This window comes from Sardina pilchardus, chromosome 24 (assembly GCF_963854185.1).
Source record: "Sardina pilchardus chromosome 24, fSarPil1.1, whole genome shotgun sequence".
In the NCBI taxonomy this organism is placed as follows: Eukaryota; Metazoa; Chordata; class Actinopteri; order Clupeiformes; family Clupeidae; genus Sardina; species Sardina pilchardus.
Genome location: NC_085017.1, coordinates 7,383,317 through 7,395,584, shown reverse-complemented (window position 1 = coordinate 7,395,584; position 12,268 = coordinate 7,383,317). Strand labels below are relative to the sequence as shown.

General features: G+C 38.4%; 2 protein-coding genes across 3 annotated transcripts; both read left to right on the top strand.

Moving 5' to 3' along the window:
- Nucleotides 1-1,609: 1,609 nt before the first annotated feature.
- On the top strand, nucleotides 1,610-4,152 carry LOC134072982 (uncharacterized). The gene is made up of 7 exons (XM_062529889.1): nucleotides 1,610-1,738; nucleotides 2,083-2,397; nucleotides 2,512-2,811; nucleotides 3,127-3,228; nucleotides 3,455-3,505; nucleotides 3,649-3,689; nucleotides 4,013-4,152. The coding sequence occupies exons 1-7, from the start codon at nucleotides 1,669-1,671 to the stop codon at nucleotides 4,061-4,063; spliced, it is 930 nt and encodes a 309-aa protein (XP_062385873.1). The 5' UTR covers nucleotides 1,610-1,668; the 3' UTR covers nucleotides 4,064-4,152.
- A 3,501-nt stretch (nucleotides 4,153-7,653) lies between these two features.
- Nucleotides 7,654-10,685, top strand: LOC134073075 (uncharacterized). Of its 2 annotated transcripts, XM_062530034.1 has the most exons (7): nucleotides 7,654-7,783; nucleotides 8,177-8,281; nucleotides 8,554-8,886; nucleotides 8,985-9,284; nucleotides 9,459-9,561; nucleotides 10,283-10,317; nucleotides 10,469-10,685. In XM_062530034.1, exons 2-6 carry the CDS (start codon nucleotides 8,221-8,223, stop codon nucleotides 10,284-10,286), a joined length of 801 nt encoding a protein of 266 aa, XP_062386018.1. In that variant the 5' UTR covers nucleotides 7,654-7,783; nucleotides 8,177-8,220; the 3' UTR covers nucleotides 10,287-10,317; nucleotides 10,469-10,685. The 2 variants fall into 2 exon arrangements, with proteins under 2 accessions (XP_062386018.1, XP_062386019.1); XM_062530035.1 differs by lacking the exon at nucleotides 7,654-7,783 and having other exon boundaries at nucleotides 8,062-8,281.
- The last annotated feature ends 1,583 nt before the right edge of the window (nucleotides 10,686-12,268 follow it).

Here is a 12,268-nt window from a genome sequence, read left to right as displayed (position 1 = left end):
CGTGCACAAACACACATGCTGGCACGTATACACACACACACACACACACACACACACACACAATGTTTGTCCTTCTTTACGCTTCTCTGGTCTTCTCAAAGGAACTCTGGATCTCATTCATTTTGACCATTGGTTACTTGTCTGACCAAGGCCCTTCCTCCCAGATTACTCAGTTTGGCTGAAGGAAGACTGTTAGTTCCAAACTTTTCCATTTGAGAATGATGGAGGCTACCGTGCTCTTGAACACTTTCAACACTGCAGAAATGTTCTTGTATCCTTCCCCAGATCTGTCACCACCCACGGGTTTCACAGGTCTACAGACAATTCTCTCGACCTCATGGCTTGGCTTGGTCTTCACTCTGACATACACCGTCAACTGTGAGACCTTAAAGACATATGTGCCTATTCTAATAATGTCCAGTGTTATTTAGGCACAGGTGGACTCCAATGAAGTTGTAGAAGCATCTCAAGGACCATTGATAGAAGTAGGATGCACCAGAGCTCACTTGCTCGTGTCATAACAAAGAGTGAATATTTAATGCTCTATTTTCAGTCTTTTATTTTTCAGAAATGTTAAAAACATTCCCAACACCTTCTTTTGTGTGGAATGTTGGAGTACTGTGTAGATTTATGAGAAAAAAACAATTGAATCCATTTTAAGATAAGTCTGAATCTTAACAAAATGAGTACTTGAAAGGATCTGAAAACTTCCCGGTTGCACTGTACTGCAAGAAAAGGGAATAATGGCACATTTCATGCCGTCCGTCCAAAAGAGTAAAGAAATTAGCATGTTTATGGACAAATTGCTGAGGTCAACTTCAGAGCTAAATGTAGGGGATTGCCCAAAGGGATATCACCAGGCACTCTCCCTATTATGGTTATGGTTATGGTTATGGTTATTTAGCAGACGCCTTTGTCCAAAGCGACATACAAATAAATAACAGTACAAATTAAATTAACAGTGAACAATTACAATAGGGAGAATAGTAATATTATCAGTAAAACAATAATTTTAAGCACTAACCTAATGAGAAATAAAAACAGTGAAATGAGAATAGCAATCAAATATAATAATATAATCAAATATAATAATTATAAATGAGTAACCCCAAGAAACAACAAAGAAAACTTTAATTGACAAAACCAGGCTCACCAAGATTCTGGCCTTTGGCTCCCGGACTATATTAGGCCTATTGTCATGGTTAGGTAATATAAGAGTGATGGCACTGGCTAATTATATACAGTATATATATAAAAGAAATAAAGTTTTTATAATTTTATTTCAAAAAGATTTATTTAATATACTCTAAATACAACCCTTCAAAGTATTTTGTTACAAACTACATTTTGTAATACAAAATATATTAAAAAGGCCCTATGTATTTCAAATTAATCTAGCCTAATTAAGATACTGGTCATGTCTCACTGTAAATACACATGAGCTAAAATTAGTAGGATTTGTAAAGTCATGCTTGTAAGACGAACAAATCTCAGTTCAACATGTCTCACTTGATCTAAAAATAATACATCTTTGTTCTTTTGAGATCAGTGATCATTTCCTGTAAACTCGAGATACGTGTGTCAGTGGTATGGTCATACCCCAATAGAGCAAAGTCATGCGATTAGCGTGCCTTGCCTTCTATTGCCTTCTTTAACGTGACAATCAAGATGGGCAACAATAAACTCAAGAACTACTATGAGTGCATGTGCATAATCTTACTTTGTTCTCCTCTCAAAGGTAAGCGCGGTTTATATCATCATTGACAAACAATTTATGTATAAGTAAACACATTTATTTGTTTTATTGTATGGCTTCAATTTTACTGAGGTTAGTTGTTAATAGTTATATTTTCAACCAAAAAGATAACTGTCCAGAATGCAAAGCAGATGTAACCACTATGTAGCCTATAACCTGCTTTAAAAAGTTTTTTTTATAAAAGATAGAAAGATAAAATGCTCAACTCTAGAATGTGGCCTATACGGCATGTTAACCATTTCTATCACGAATGCTGCATTTAATTCAGAAACGGGGATTTATTGGGACGTGTGATCATTTTGACCCACATCGCTCTCTCTCCATAGCATATCATGTCTCAACCTTGAGCTCAGACGTAATAATCGGCAGTTCAACAACGCTGGAGTGCCTAATTGAGGACAGTGATGCTTCCAGTTTTAAAAACTGTTTTTACCTGATTTGGATGAGAGTGAATCCGAAGAGAAGAACGTTGGATGTGATCAACGTTGACCGTGTTAAATACACAACAGAAAATAATGACGATAAAAAATCATGCAAATTAATCATTACCACGGCAACTCCGGAAGATGCTGGACTATATTACTGCACCGCGCCTGATGCCAAGCCATTTATAGGGACTGGCACAAAATTAATAGTAGTGGGTAAGTTTCATGTTTCTAGCCAGCCTGGTTTTAAGTAACGTATAGGCTACTACATTGTGGCTGCAGGCGCCATGTCAATATCCTCCTTTTATGATATGATGTTATGTTTTGCAGGTAGGCCTAACGATGACACCCCCTCAGTCGAGCTTTTCCCACCATCGGAGTTTCTGCACCCCGCCATCCCGCTCATCTGTTGGGCGACGAATGCACCCCCATCGCAAGTTCGCATCTTCTGGGTCATCAATGAGAAAGAACACGTCGGTTGGACCGAGTCAGTGTGGTCAACGCAGAGTGATCAAAACCCCGAGTTCACACAGAGCCGGTTTTGGCTGTCGAAGTCGGACTGGGATGCCGGGGAAAAGTGCACTTGTGTTGTAGAAGCTGGCGGGAGGAACATTTCCAAAAGCATCCAAAGTAAGTCATGTTAGTTAAATAACATGCTGTGATGGAAATTAATGAGTGTGAAAAATAATGAGGTGACAACAACAGCATCTTTACAGAGCCTTGCATGAAGTAGCCTAGTTTGTACTAAAGCATGAGATCACCCAATTAGCAATCCTCTTCAACTCTATGAAGCCGCGGAATTGCAGCATCCCCCAAACAGGCCAGTTTATGTTGTAGAGGTTCATTCAGGCTTATGCAAAAACCGCATATGGATACCTGTTTAAGCATAGCGGTATATAGCGGTAATGATCCACTAACGCTACGTTTGCTATATTTTACGCACAGGGGCCGGGAATGACATTTGCCTATACCTGGTATACGGGATCTCTTGCGCAGCATTTTTCATGATGTTTGTAGCCGTCACAACAGTCTTGGTTTTATACAAGGGTGAGTAGACCTAAAAGACTAAAGCTGTACAAATGATTGAAAGAAAGCGAATGAAAATATAAAAGAAAAATCATGCGCAATTTTGCCTGGCTTGCTGATTATGCTACTGTGAATTCTATGTTATTGTTTATGTAATTTGTTTACAACGTCTTTTGTGTCAAGCATTTCAAAATAATAGTTAAATAATAATAGCTAAAAGCACGGAGTAAAGTTTTGACTGTTACAGGTAACAGGGTTAAAGAAGTTGGGGGAAAGGACCACAGAAGGCGCATCAGTGGTAACAGTAACAATTTGATAACAGGTTCACTCAATGGAATATCAAGTCTTTGAATTAATAATTCTTATCATCCAAGTAAGACTACAACGTTTAAATCTATCAATGGCGTATCAGATGTAATTTCAATTGTGTCTTATGTTTAGACAAACTTGGGAAATACACCACAAAAGGATCTTCTCTCACAGTGAGTACTGTTGAATAAAGAGGTTTAAAGGAGACATAGGATACAGAGGCTAGTACCCATCTGGAAAGGGTCTGTGTATGCCCAATACATTTATTGCAAAAATGCTACACATGTTCATTTCTGTCTCAAATGAACATCCCATTCACCATGCAAAATAACTCACATTTTGGGAGGAATAGAGAAGAAAGAAACCACTTGGTTACACACCATTTTGTTAAACATTTGACGGACCTCTTCCACATGGGTATAAAGATATACTGCTACAATTGTGGCTCTTATCCAATTTTTGTATGATTAAATTCTTAATAAAATCTTGTTCACAGGAGTTGCAATATGCCAGCCTTGACAAGATTCATTTTAATCAACCCCAGTAAAGCCCACACATCATCAGGACTTCAATTTGGAAACCCAAACTGCATGGCTTGTAACCTTTTCTGTTTTATTTCCTTACTCAAACCTCTTGTGCACGTATTGTCTTTTATTATTAATTAATAAACAGTGTCTGTGTTGATGTGTTCTGTCTGGGAATGTTTTGATTGATTGGCTATCATTAATGTTTTGCACTAGAAAAACAAAAACACTTTTTCTGGTGGTCTGTAAACTCGTGCAAGACATAAGCTGGTCAGAGACACAGCGGCCCACAAACCACAGTTCTTGCTGCTCACAATGTTGAGCTTGAGTTCCAAGCAATCTTGTTGCAAGTAAACAATCTAAAGATGCACTGTCTTTGGTTTGGGGGGCAGACCTGCGCGTGGAACAAACAACACATCGGGTGGGAAAGTAAAGGCTACAAACATGATCAAAGTGAAGCTGTTGGAGACGTGTGCGTCTTGTGCATCCTGTACAGGAAAAGGATAAACTCGCATTTACAGTCAGAGTCACACCAAGTGGTAGATGCAACGAGGCCCTATCTCACACACACCACAACTATCTCACACACACCACAACTCCATCAGAAAAAACAGAAACATACTATACTCTATTTCAGTACTGAAAGGTTCAGAACCTTTAATGATGACCATTTTATAAAGTTAAATAATACACAGCATAGACTTTCACATTAAACAAAGGCAAGAAAGGGGGCAAGTAAACATATCACACCTCCCTCACCATCATATCAGCCAGCATGCTCTACACATTCTTAGTTTCATAGTGAGATTTTTTTTTTCTAAACTCATAGTTTAGTATTTTCAGCATGTTTTGTTTTTCTTGCAGTTTGAATGAAGACAGTAGCCTGAAATAAGTTGACATTTTTTTAGTTTAAGATCTGAGGACTGAGATGCTGGTCAGAGCAAAGGGTGGAACAAACAGGATATGTGTTTGTTTGTGTGTGTGTGTGTGTGTGTGTGTGTGTGTGGGGGGGGTGTCTCTCTGGCACTATGTAGGGCCTGGAGTCTGTGCAGGTGCATGAAGGCCCCTTGATCTCCCTGACTATATGTCTGCATGGCTCTGCCCCTGTGTGGTTGGATCAAAACTAAAGGCAACAGACATGTAGTACGCTATCTCAGTGAAACGAAAATGAGCAGATGGGGCCAGGCTAACAGACATGATCAAAGGTGAGATGAACCCTGTATACGAACGAGACATCCCCTTTGACACTGAAAGCCAAGCTAGTGAATAGCGCAGACTTAATTTTCATATTCAAATCCTGCTGTTCTTTTGAGCATTTTTAACCATTTTAATATCTTTCTGAGATTTTCTTTATTGTGTGAATGACCTAGCAGAGGGAATGTTCTTCAAAACGTTTGTGTGGGGTTAATTATGTCTAAATATAAATTGAGATGAGACTACATACTTTTTTCTCTCTATGAAGCTTCTTGTCCTCCCTATAAATTCCATAATTTTGGAATAACACACACACACACACACACACACACACACACACACGCACACACACAGTTCTGGAAAAAAATAAGAAACCACTGTTAATTTTCTGATGTCATTCTATGGTTTCTGAGTGACCTCTGAATGAGTTCTGAATGAGGATCATATTGAAAACTAAGGGACCACTGCACATTTGAATCAAGTCAAATGCATGACCTCCATACACTTACAGTATAGTGACTAAATTACTCATCTGATAAAATTGTTTAGAGCTAGTAATTAAAGGTTTGGTGCATCTTTCTAATCCAATGAAAGGTTTGTCTAATTCTGCAAATTGGTTAATCATTTAGTGTAAAAAGCACTCTGTACACAGTCCCAGCTCCATTAATGGCATGGACATAGAGATGCATGATTTCAGCCAATGTACAACTTCTCTCATACATCTTAATACACACAAACTACATTGTGTATTGGGTTATTTGTTGGGGGGAATTCTTCCATAGGGGTGAGATGGCATATTGCAACACCACTATTTGCCATCTACCCCAGAGTTAGAGGACGTGCCCTTCAATAATCCAGTCTGACACTGTTAGCCTATTTTTGCATGATTCAGTGGCAGTGGTTTATTCCTGTTAGCCCACAGCTAATAGTATAGGGAGAGGTTCTCTGATGGTACTTTTGGAAGAACATACCACTGTAGTTACGGGCTTACAGTTTCTACCAGGTGATGACTCTCTCCCCTGGATGATGTCACTTTGAAGTTCCTCAGCTGTCATAGGAAATATAGTCTTTGGCTGGATTTCGTCAGAGTATGCTGAATGTTATTGGTGAGGTCCTCAGCGATCTGCACACCAAAGTACTTCAAACGTTCAACCCTCTCCGCAGGCTTAATGTTCTGCTCTTAATTAGATAGATAGATACTTTATTGATCCCCAAGGGGAAATTCAAGCCAAGGGGAAATTCAATTGTTCTGCTGTCTCCTGTAGTCCACCACCATTTGCTTCATTTGGCTTACATTCAGGGTCAAGTTGTTGAACTTTTTCACACTATTTCTGTCTTTGAAGTTGCATCGTCAGAAATTCAAACTTTGAAGTTGAAGTGGCTTTCAGGCCAGAGCTGTGGGCGAAACAACTATGACATTGGACAGTTAGGCTTTCGGTATAGCTACTCTAACATGAAGGGATTTTTGTTAGTCTGGCTATCACTATTAAACTCAATCTTGTAGATTGAACGTTAGTCTGGGGAGTCTGTGCTTTATTTCTGCTGCACAAGAGGTTTGATCAATGGGCATAGTTCAAATGACTGTACACTTTTAGATTGTCCTTCAACCAATCAGACCAATGATCCAGGTGTGCGTTTTGGATAAGCTTGTGATTGGATCCATAAGATGTGGAAAGGAAGCAGGAGAGATAGAAGTGCAGGTCTCCAGCCTAAGCTGCCGGGGCGAAATCCAAATCGCCAGCAGATCATCATATCTTCAGTTTGTGAAGGTATTATTTAGGTATTAATTAGGTATAGGCTATATAATGATAATGCAGACATGAAAATCTAAAGCCAAGGTAAATTAAATTTGAAATCAACATCTTTCAACCACAACCCCACAGTATAGGCCTCCAGATAGTCATACAATGTCAACATAAAAGTGGTAAAACAAAAACTCTCTAAAGCTAAGGTAATTGTGGAAAAAGTGGGGTAACACTTTATTTGAAGGGGTCTACATAAGGGTGACATATAACTGTCATAAGAATGGCATGACACATGTCATGCACATTAATGACACATGATGTTTATGACTATTGTCATAATGTGTCATTCGGTTTTTGGAATGTCAAAAAATGAAACCAAACCAAAGATCCTTCATTACTCTGCTTTAACCCTCTCTGACCAAACTCTCAAAAACATTCCAAAAACCAGTGACGGTTACATGTCACCCATATGTAGACCCCTTCAAATAAACCCCCCAAAGGGGTTAATTTTTTCAATGAAATATATCAGTTAGAAATCAGTGACATGATTTCCTGTACTTGTTGTGTGGTGAGAACACAAAAGGCTCTACTCAACTGATTCAGCACAAATGGGACAAAGAATGGGGCACATGAAGCTACCTGCCAAAACTACTGCATGCATATGGATGCTGCTTTCTATTTTCTCTGCATCAAAAGACTTTTCTTTCATGTTCATATCAAATTTGTAATTTCATTCTCACTGTATTTCAGCGTCTTGAGATCAGACAATATTCTTCAGAACGCAGGGACCTCTGAATCATTCAGGTGAGGAAATCAAATGCTTTTGCATAGGCCTCAATCATTACCTCTACTCATAGATGCATTGCCAGCATTATGTTTTGTATGGTTATGTCAACTGACAAAAAATTGTGCATACAAACAAAAACATTGGGCATGTCCTTTTTGATGGGAATGTTAAATGGCATATTGGATATATTATTGCAGCATTAACTATTTACATTGACTATTTACATTTTAAAGTTTAAAACTGTAGCTTTAAGTCATTATAAACTTTGAAAATGTTGACTTGAAATGTAGCGATAATCAAAATATTGATAATAGGATAGAATATTCTCATAATAAAGACATAGGCCTACTGAGAAAATAAAGGTGGTTCTTAAGCCACAATGAAGAAGCCCTAAACTCACATCTTAAAAGGCACGCACATTCAGCTCCTGGAGACGCAGAGGCACGCTGGAAAAATGAGTGCTTACCAAGAGAGCTGCTGCTTATGGCTGATTCTTCTTTGTTGTTCATTAAAGAGTAAGTTTGGTTTAAAACAATATTGTAGTTTACATTGTAACAGTATTGTAGTTGTACATTTGTTCATATATTTGAAGCCTAAATGAGACTGTAAAGACTAGATTCATTGTTCAGTTTAAGATTCAAATTGGCAAATTAGTTTTAGAAAGATATCATATGCCATGCTTATATCTATAATTTAGTCTAATTAGTCTAATTTGGATGACATTTAATTTAACTTCATTCTATAACAGCATGCATCCTAAATATGTAATTGTTGCTCGTGTTCACAGCCCTTCATGGCTCAGGCTGGGATGTGTACCAGTCCCCTGATTTTGTAGAGGAGACGGTGGGTAACTCCATTACACTGAAATGTCACGTCGCAAACATCGCAGAAAAGTCCTGCAAGTCCATCATTTGGGCTAAAGTACACCCAAGGACTGGGGAATTGGATGTCGCATACCCCGTGTCAGATGAAAACGTTGTGGCAGTCATAAACGTAACGACAAAATCATGTGATTTAATAGTTACAGGCCAGAGCCAGGAGTATTCTGGCATGTACTATTGTTGGGTTAAAGCATCGGCTGTAAGAATTCAAGGAAATGGATCAAGAGTGTCATTCACAGGTGAGCTCACTTTGAGTCCTTAAGTTAAAATCTCATATCTCTGGTCATTACCAGCGTTCACATATCTGTGTAAATGAATGCGACAAACTTTGTTGCAGGAGCTTTAACTCCTTCCGTGGAGCTTTTTTCACCGTGGAACAGCAATGCCTCCAGACTCCCGTTTATCTGTTGGGCGAAAGGAGTTGTCCCATCACAAGTCCGTATATTCTGGATTTTGGAGGGGAATGAATACAACGGACTCACTGAATCTATTTGGTCAAACAACAGTCACTCAGCAACTGAATTCACTCAAAGTCGGATTTGGTTCGCCGACTGGGACCTGGAACCTGGGATGAAGTGCTTGTGTGTTGTCAACATAGGAGAGAGGAACATTTCAAAAAACATTCAATATCTGCCAGGTGTGTAGACAACTGTTGATATGGTGAAGTATGTCAATAAGTCTCACAGATTGTGTTATTATGAACTGGATATGCACTTGACACTAAGTGATGTACGCTTAAAGTTAACTTAGGGCATTCCCAAAAAGACAAAGATTATTTAATGATTTCGCTATCATTGCATCATTGTTATAGATGCAGGATCCAACAACAACAACGCAATGTTCAGGTCTTGTGTATGGAATCTATTTAACATCACTTTTCATCGTGGCAGGATGGGTGGTGGTTATGCATCAGGGTAAGACTGTACACAATTCATTAACTCTTCAACATGTTAAAGTAAAATGATCTCCATGTGGGTTGCATGTTAAATGTGCTGTAAGCGATATTACACATTTTCTAAGCTAAAACATTTTTTTGTGCAGCCTGGAGCAGGCTGTTTTTTATTATTGCTGTTTTTGAAGCCTGGGCTGTCGACAGACAGTGTGTTTTTTTACAGTGTATTCAGGGGACATGTAGCTAGCAGATCATGAGGAGATGTTTGCTGTATGCGACAAAAAAAATGTTTTAGCTTATAAACCACATAACATCACTTAGAGCAGCTTTAAGTATTTCAGTCCACTGTTGTTCACAGTGCATTATTGCATAAAATGAGAACAAACTTGGACAAGAAAAGGAAGAGGAACATGACCATCCACAACCTCATGCCAACTTTCAGCTATTTATGGTGCCTATAAAATATTCACCTCCATTGGGTATTTTCCCCTTTTGTTGGTTTTATCAATCGAACCTTGGTCAATTAGATTTTCCCCCTCTTTAATATCAAAAAGTTTCAATTAGTGTCAATCAAACTGATTTCTACAAAGCCATGTTGATCAAGATTCCATTTTATAAAAGCAGTAAAATATCCAAGGGGTGAATTATTTTTATCACTGTAAATAATCTCTCCTGAAACAATCAGATGAGTAACTCTCTTGAAACGATCAGGTGAGCATAAAGGTGATGTTTTGTTTTCTTAGGTAAACATGAAGATGATGCAGGATCATGTTACACAGTGCGTATACGTATTCACATTTTTAAAACTTACATGGTAGGAACTCAAATGTTGTAATGTAATTCATGAGACGGAAATAATATTTCAGATTGTACAACAGTTAGATAAGCCATGATAGCAGCTTTCATAAACCTTTTATGGGCTTTTTCAGGAGGTGCAGTATGTCAGTCTGGACAACATCCATTGAAGAAAACCATGAAAAGATCAACATGAAAAGGTTTATGGTGGACAACCTAATGCAACCTAAAAGCTAATGCAGCTAATGCACTTCTAGATTTCTTAAATGACACATTTTATGCTTCCCATTGACTTTACTGTTTTTCAAGTGTTTTCAACTTGCATCGTTTTTTAACATCTCTGTCCAGATAGGGTCAACACACATTCATTTTAAGAGTGTAGGCCTTTATGGAATATGTTTTATGTTATATATAATGTGTATAATGTGTATTTTCTTTGGAGTTGAATAAAACCTGCATTTAAAACCTTTGTTTTCAAGAAAGATGTGTTTGCTGCACTTCTGAAATGATTTGGTAAGATTTTAAGACATCAATTTAGGTCTAATTTACTTGCTAGTTCCTTTTGTCTCTTAAGTTAATTGGAGCTCATCAGTGACGTCATGTCAATGTTAAAAATATGAGCGTGCCCTCTATTTGTCAACAACAAAACACAAGACGCACTACCGTTAAAATTGGCTATTAGCCAGTTTATTACGAAGCATTACACAGTATTTTACTGAAACAGACATCGTAGCAACATAGTGAAAGGTGTGGCCTTTGGTGGCCTTTGACCTTTCCCACCAACCTTTCACAGACTTGCCTACTGATAAGGTGCTTCTCAACATCCCTCCTTGATCCTCGATGCTCGATCCTCCAGGCTCGTTGCCACTGATCTATAACTAACACTGGATAGACTATCCCATTGTTGCCGCCCCATCATTCTTTATGTGGATCAGTGAGGACAAGGACTGAGGAAGGAAGGGAGGATGTTTAACAGATGAATGAGAGGCACACATAGTGAAATCCGTCATGAGTGAACAAGCAATAATGGAAAAACTGTGTGTGGAGGGGATAAGTCAGTGTGGGGGGAAAATATCCTGGAAAGACAGGAACCTGCAGGCATGAACTTGGTTGAAAACAGATCATCAACAGGGTAGTTGGTGACAGTTGCTGTGTCATGCAGATCATTGATGGCTGTAGTTTGAGGTCTAATTTGTTTTGCAATTTATATTATATATTATTTCAATATTTAGTTTCTTAGCATGAGAGTCAATATGAGTTCTTCCTTTTGATCGTTTTCTTTATGGTTATCATCTTTTCTGTAAAATCTGGAAAGTTGTACAAGTTGTAAAGTTTGAGTTTAAATCAGACAACTGAGATGCTCAAGCTCAAGGTTATATTTCAGATGTTTGTAGCTGCATCTTTAGAAATTCAAACTTTGAAGTTGCTTTCTGGCCAGAGCCGTGGGTGGAACAGTCAGTACATCGAGTGGGCATCCGGTGAGGACTCTGATTCAGTGCAGGGTGTGGAGCTCGTCCGGTTTCACAGATGTGTGACACAGGCCCCTCACTCTCATCGGCCCCTCGCTGTGCTCTAGTCTACGCAGTGTGGTTTAGGTGTGCAAAGCATGCAAGCAATCATCAAAGAGAGGCAACTCACTTTGTTTGCTTTTCTGATTTATTATTATTATTATTATTATTATTATTATTATTTAGTATATTGTATATATATATATATACACACACACACACACACACACACACACACACACATACATACATACATACATACATACATACACACACACACACACACACACACACACACACACACACACACACACACACACACACACACACAGTGACAGTATGCTGTATGGCATGCTAGCCTGTAATTATTTATTTTTTAATTAAACTTTATTGTTTATTTGCTATTCTCCTAAATATTCATTGTTT

Coding starts and splice junctions, on each gene's coding strand:
- LOC134072982 (XM_062529889.1), top strand. CDS start 1,669: ATGGGCAACAATAAACTCAAGAACTACTATGAGTGCATGTGCATAATC. Junction 2,398..2,511: donor CACAAAATTAATAGTAGTGG/GTAAGTTTCATG, acceptor TATGTTTTGCAG/GTAGGCCTAACGATGACACC. Junction 3,506..3,648: donor CCACAGAAGGCGCATCAGTG/GTAACAGTAACA, acceptor TCTTATGTTTAG/ACAAACTTGGGAAATACACC.
- LOC134073075 (XM_062530034.1), top strand. CDS start 8,221: ATGAGTGCTTACCAAGAGAGCTGCTGCTTATGGCTGATTCTTCTTTGT. Junction 8,282..8,553: donor TCTTTGTTGTTCATTAAAGA/GTAAGTTTGGTT, acceptor TCGTGTTCACAG/CCCTTCATGGCTCAGGCTGG. Junction 8,887..8,984: donor ATCAAGAGTGTCATTCACAG/GTGAGCTCACTT, acceptor ACTTTGTTGCAG/GAGCTTTAACTCCTTCCGTG.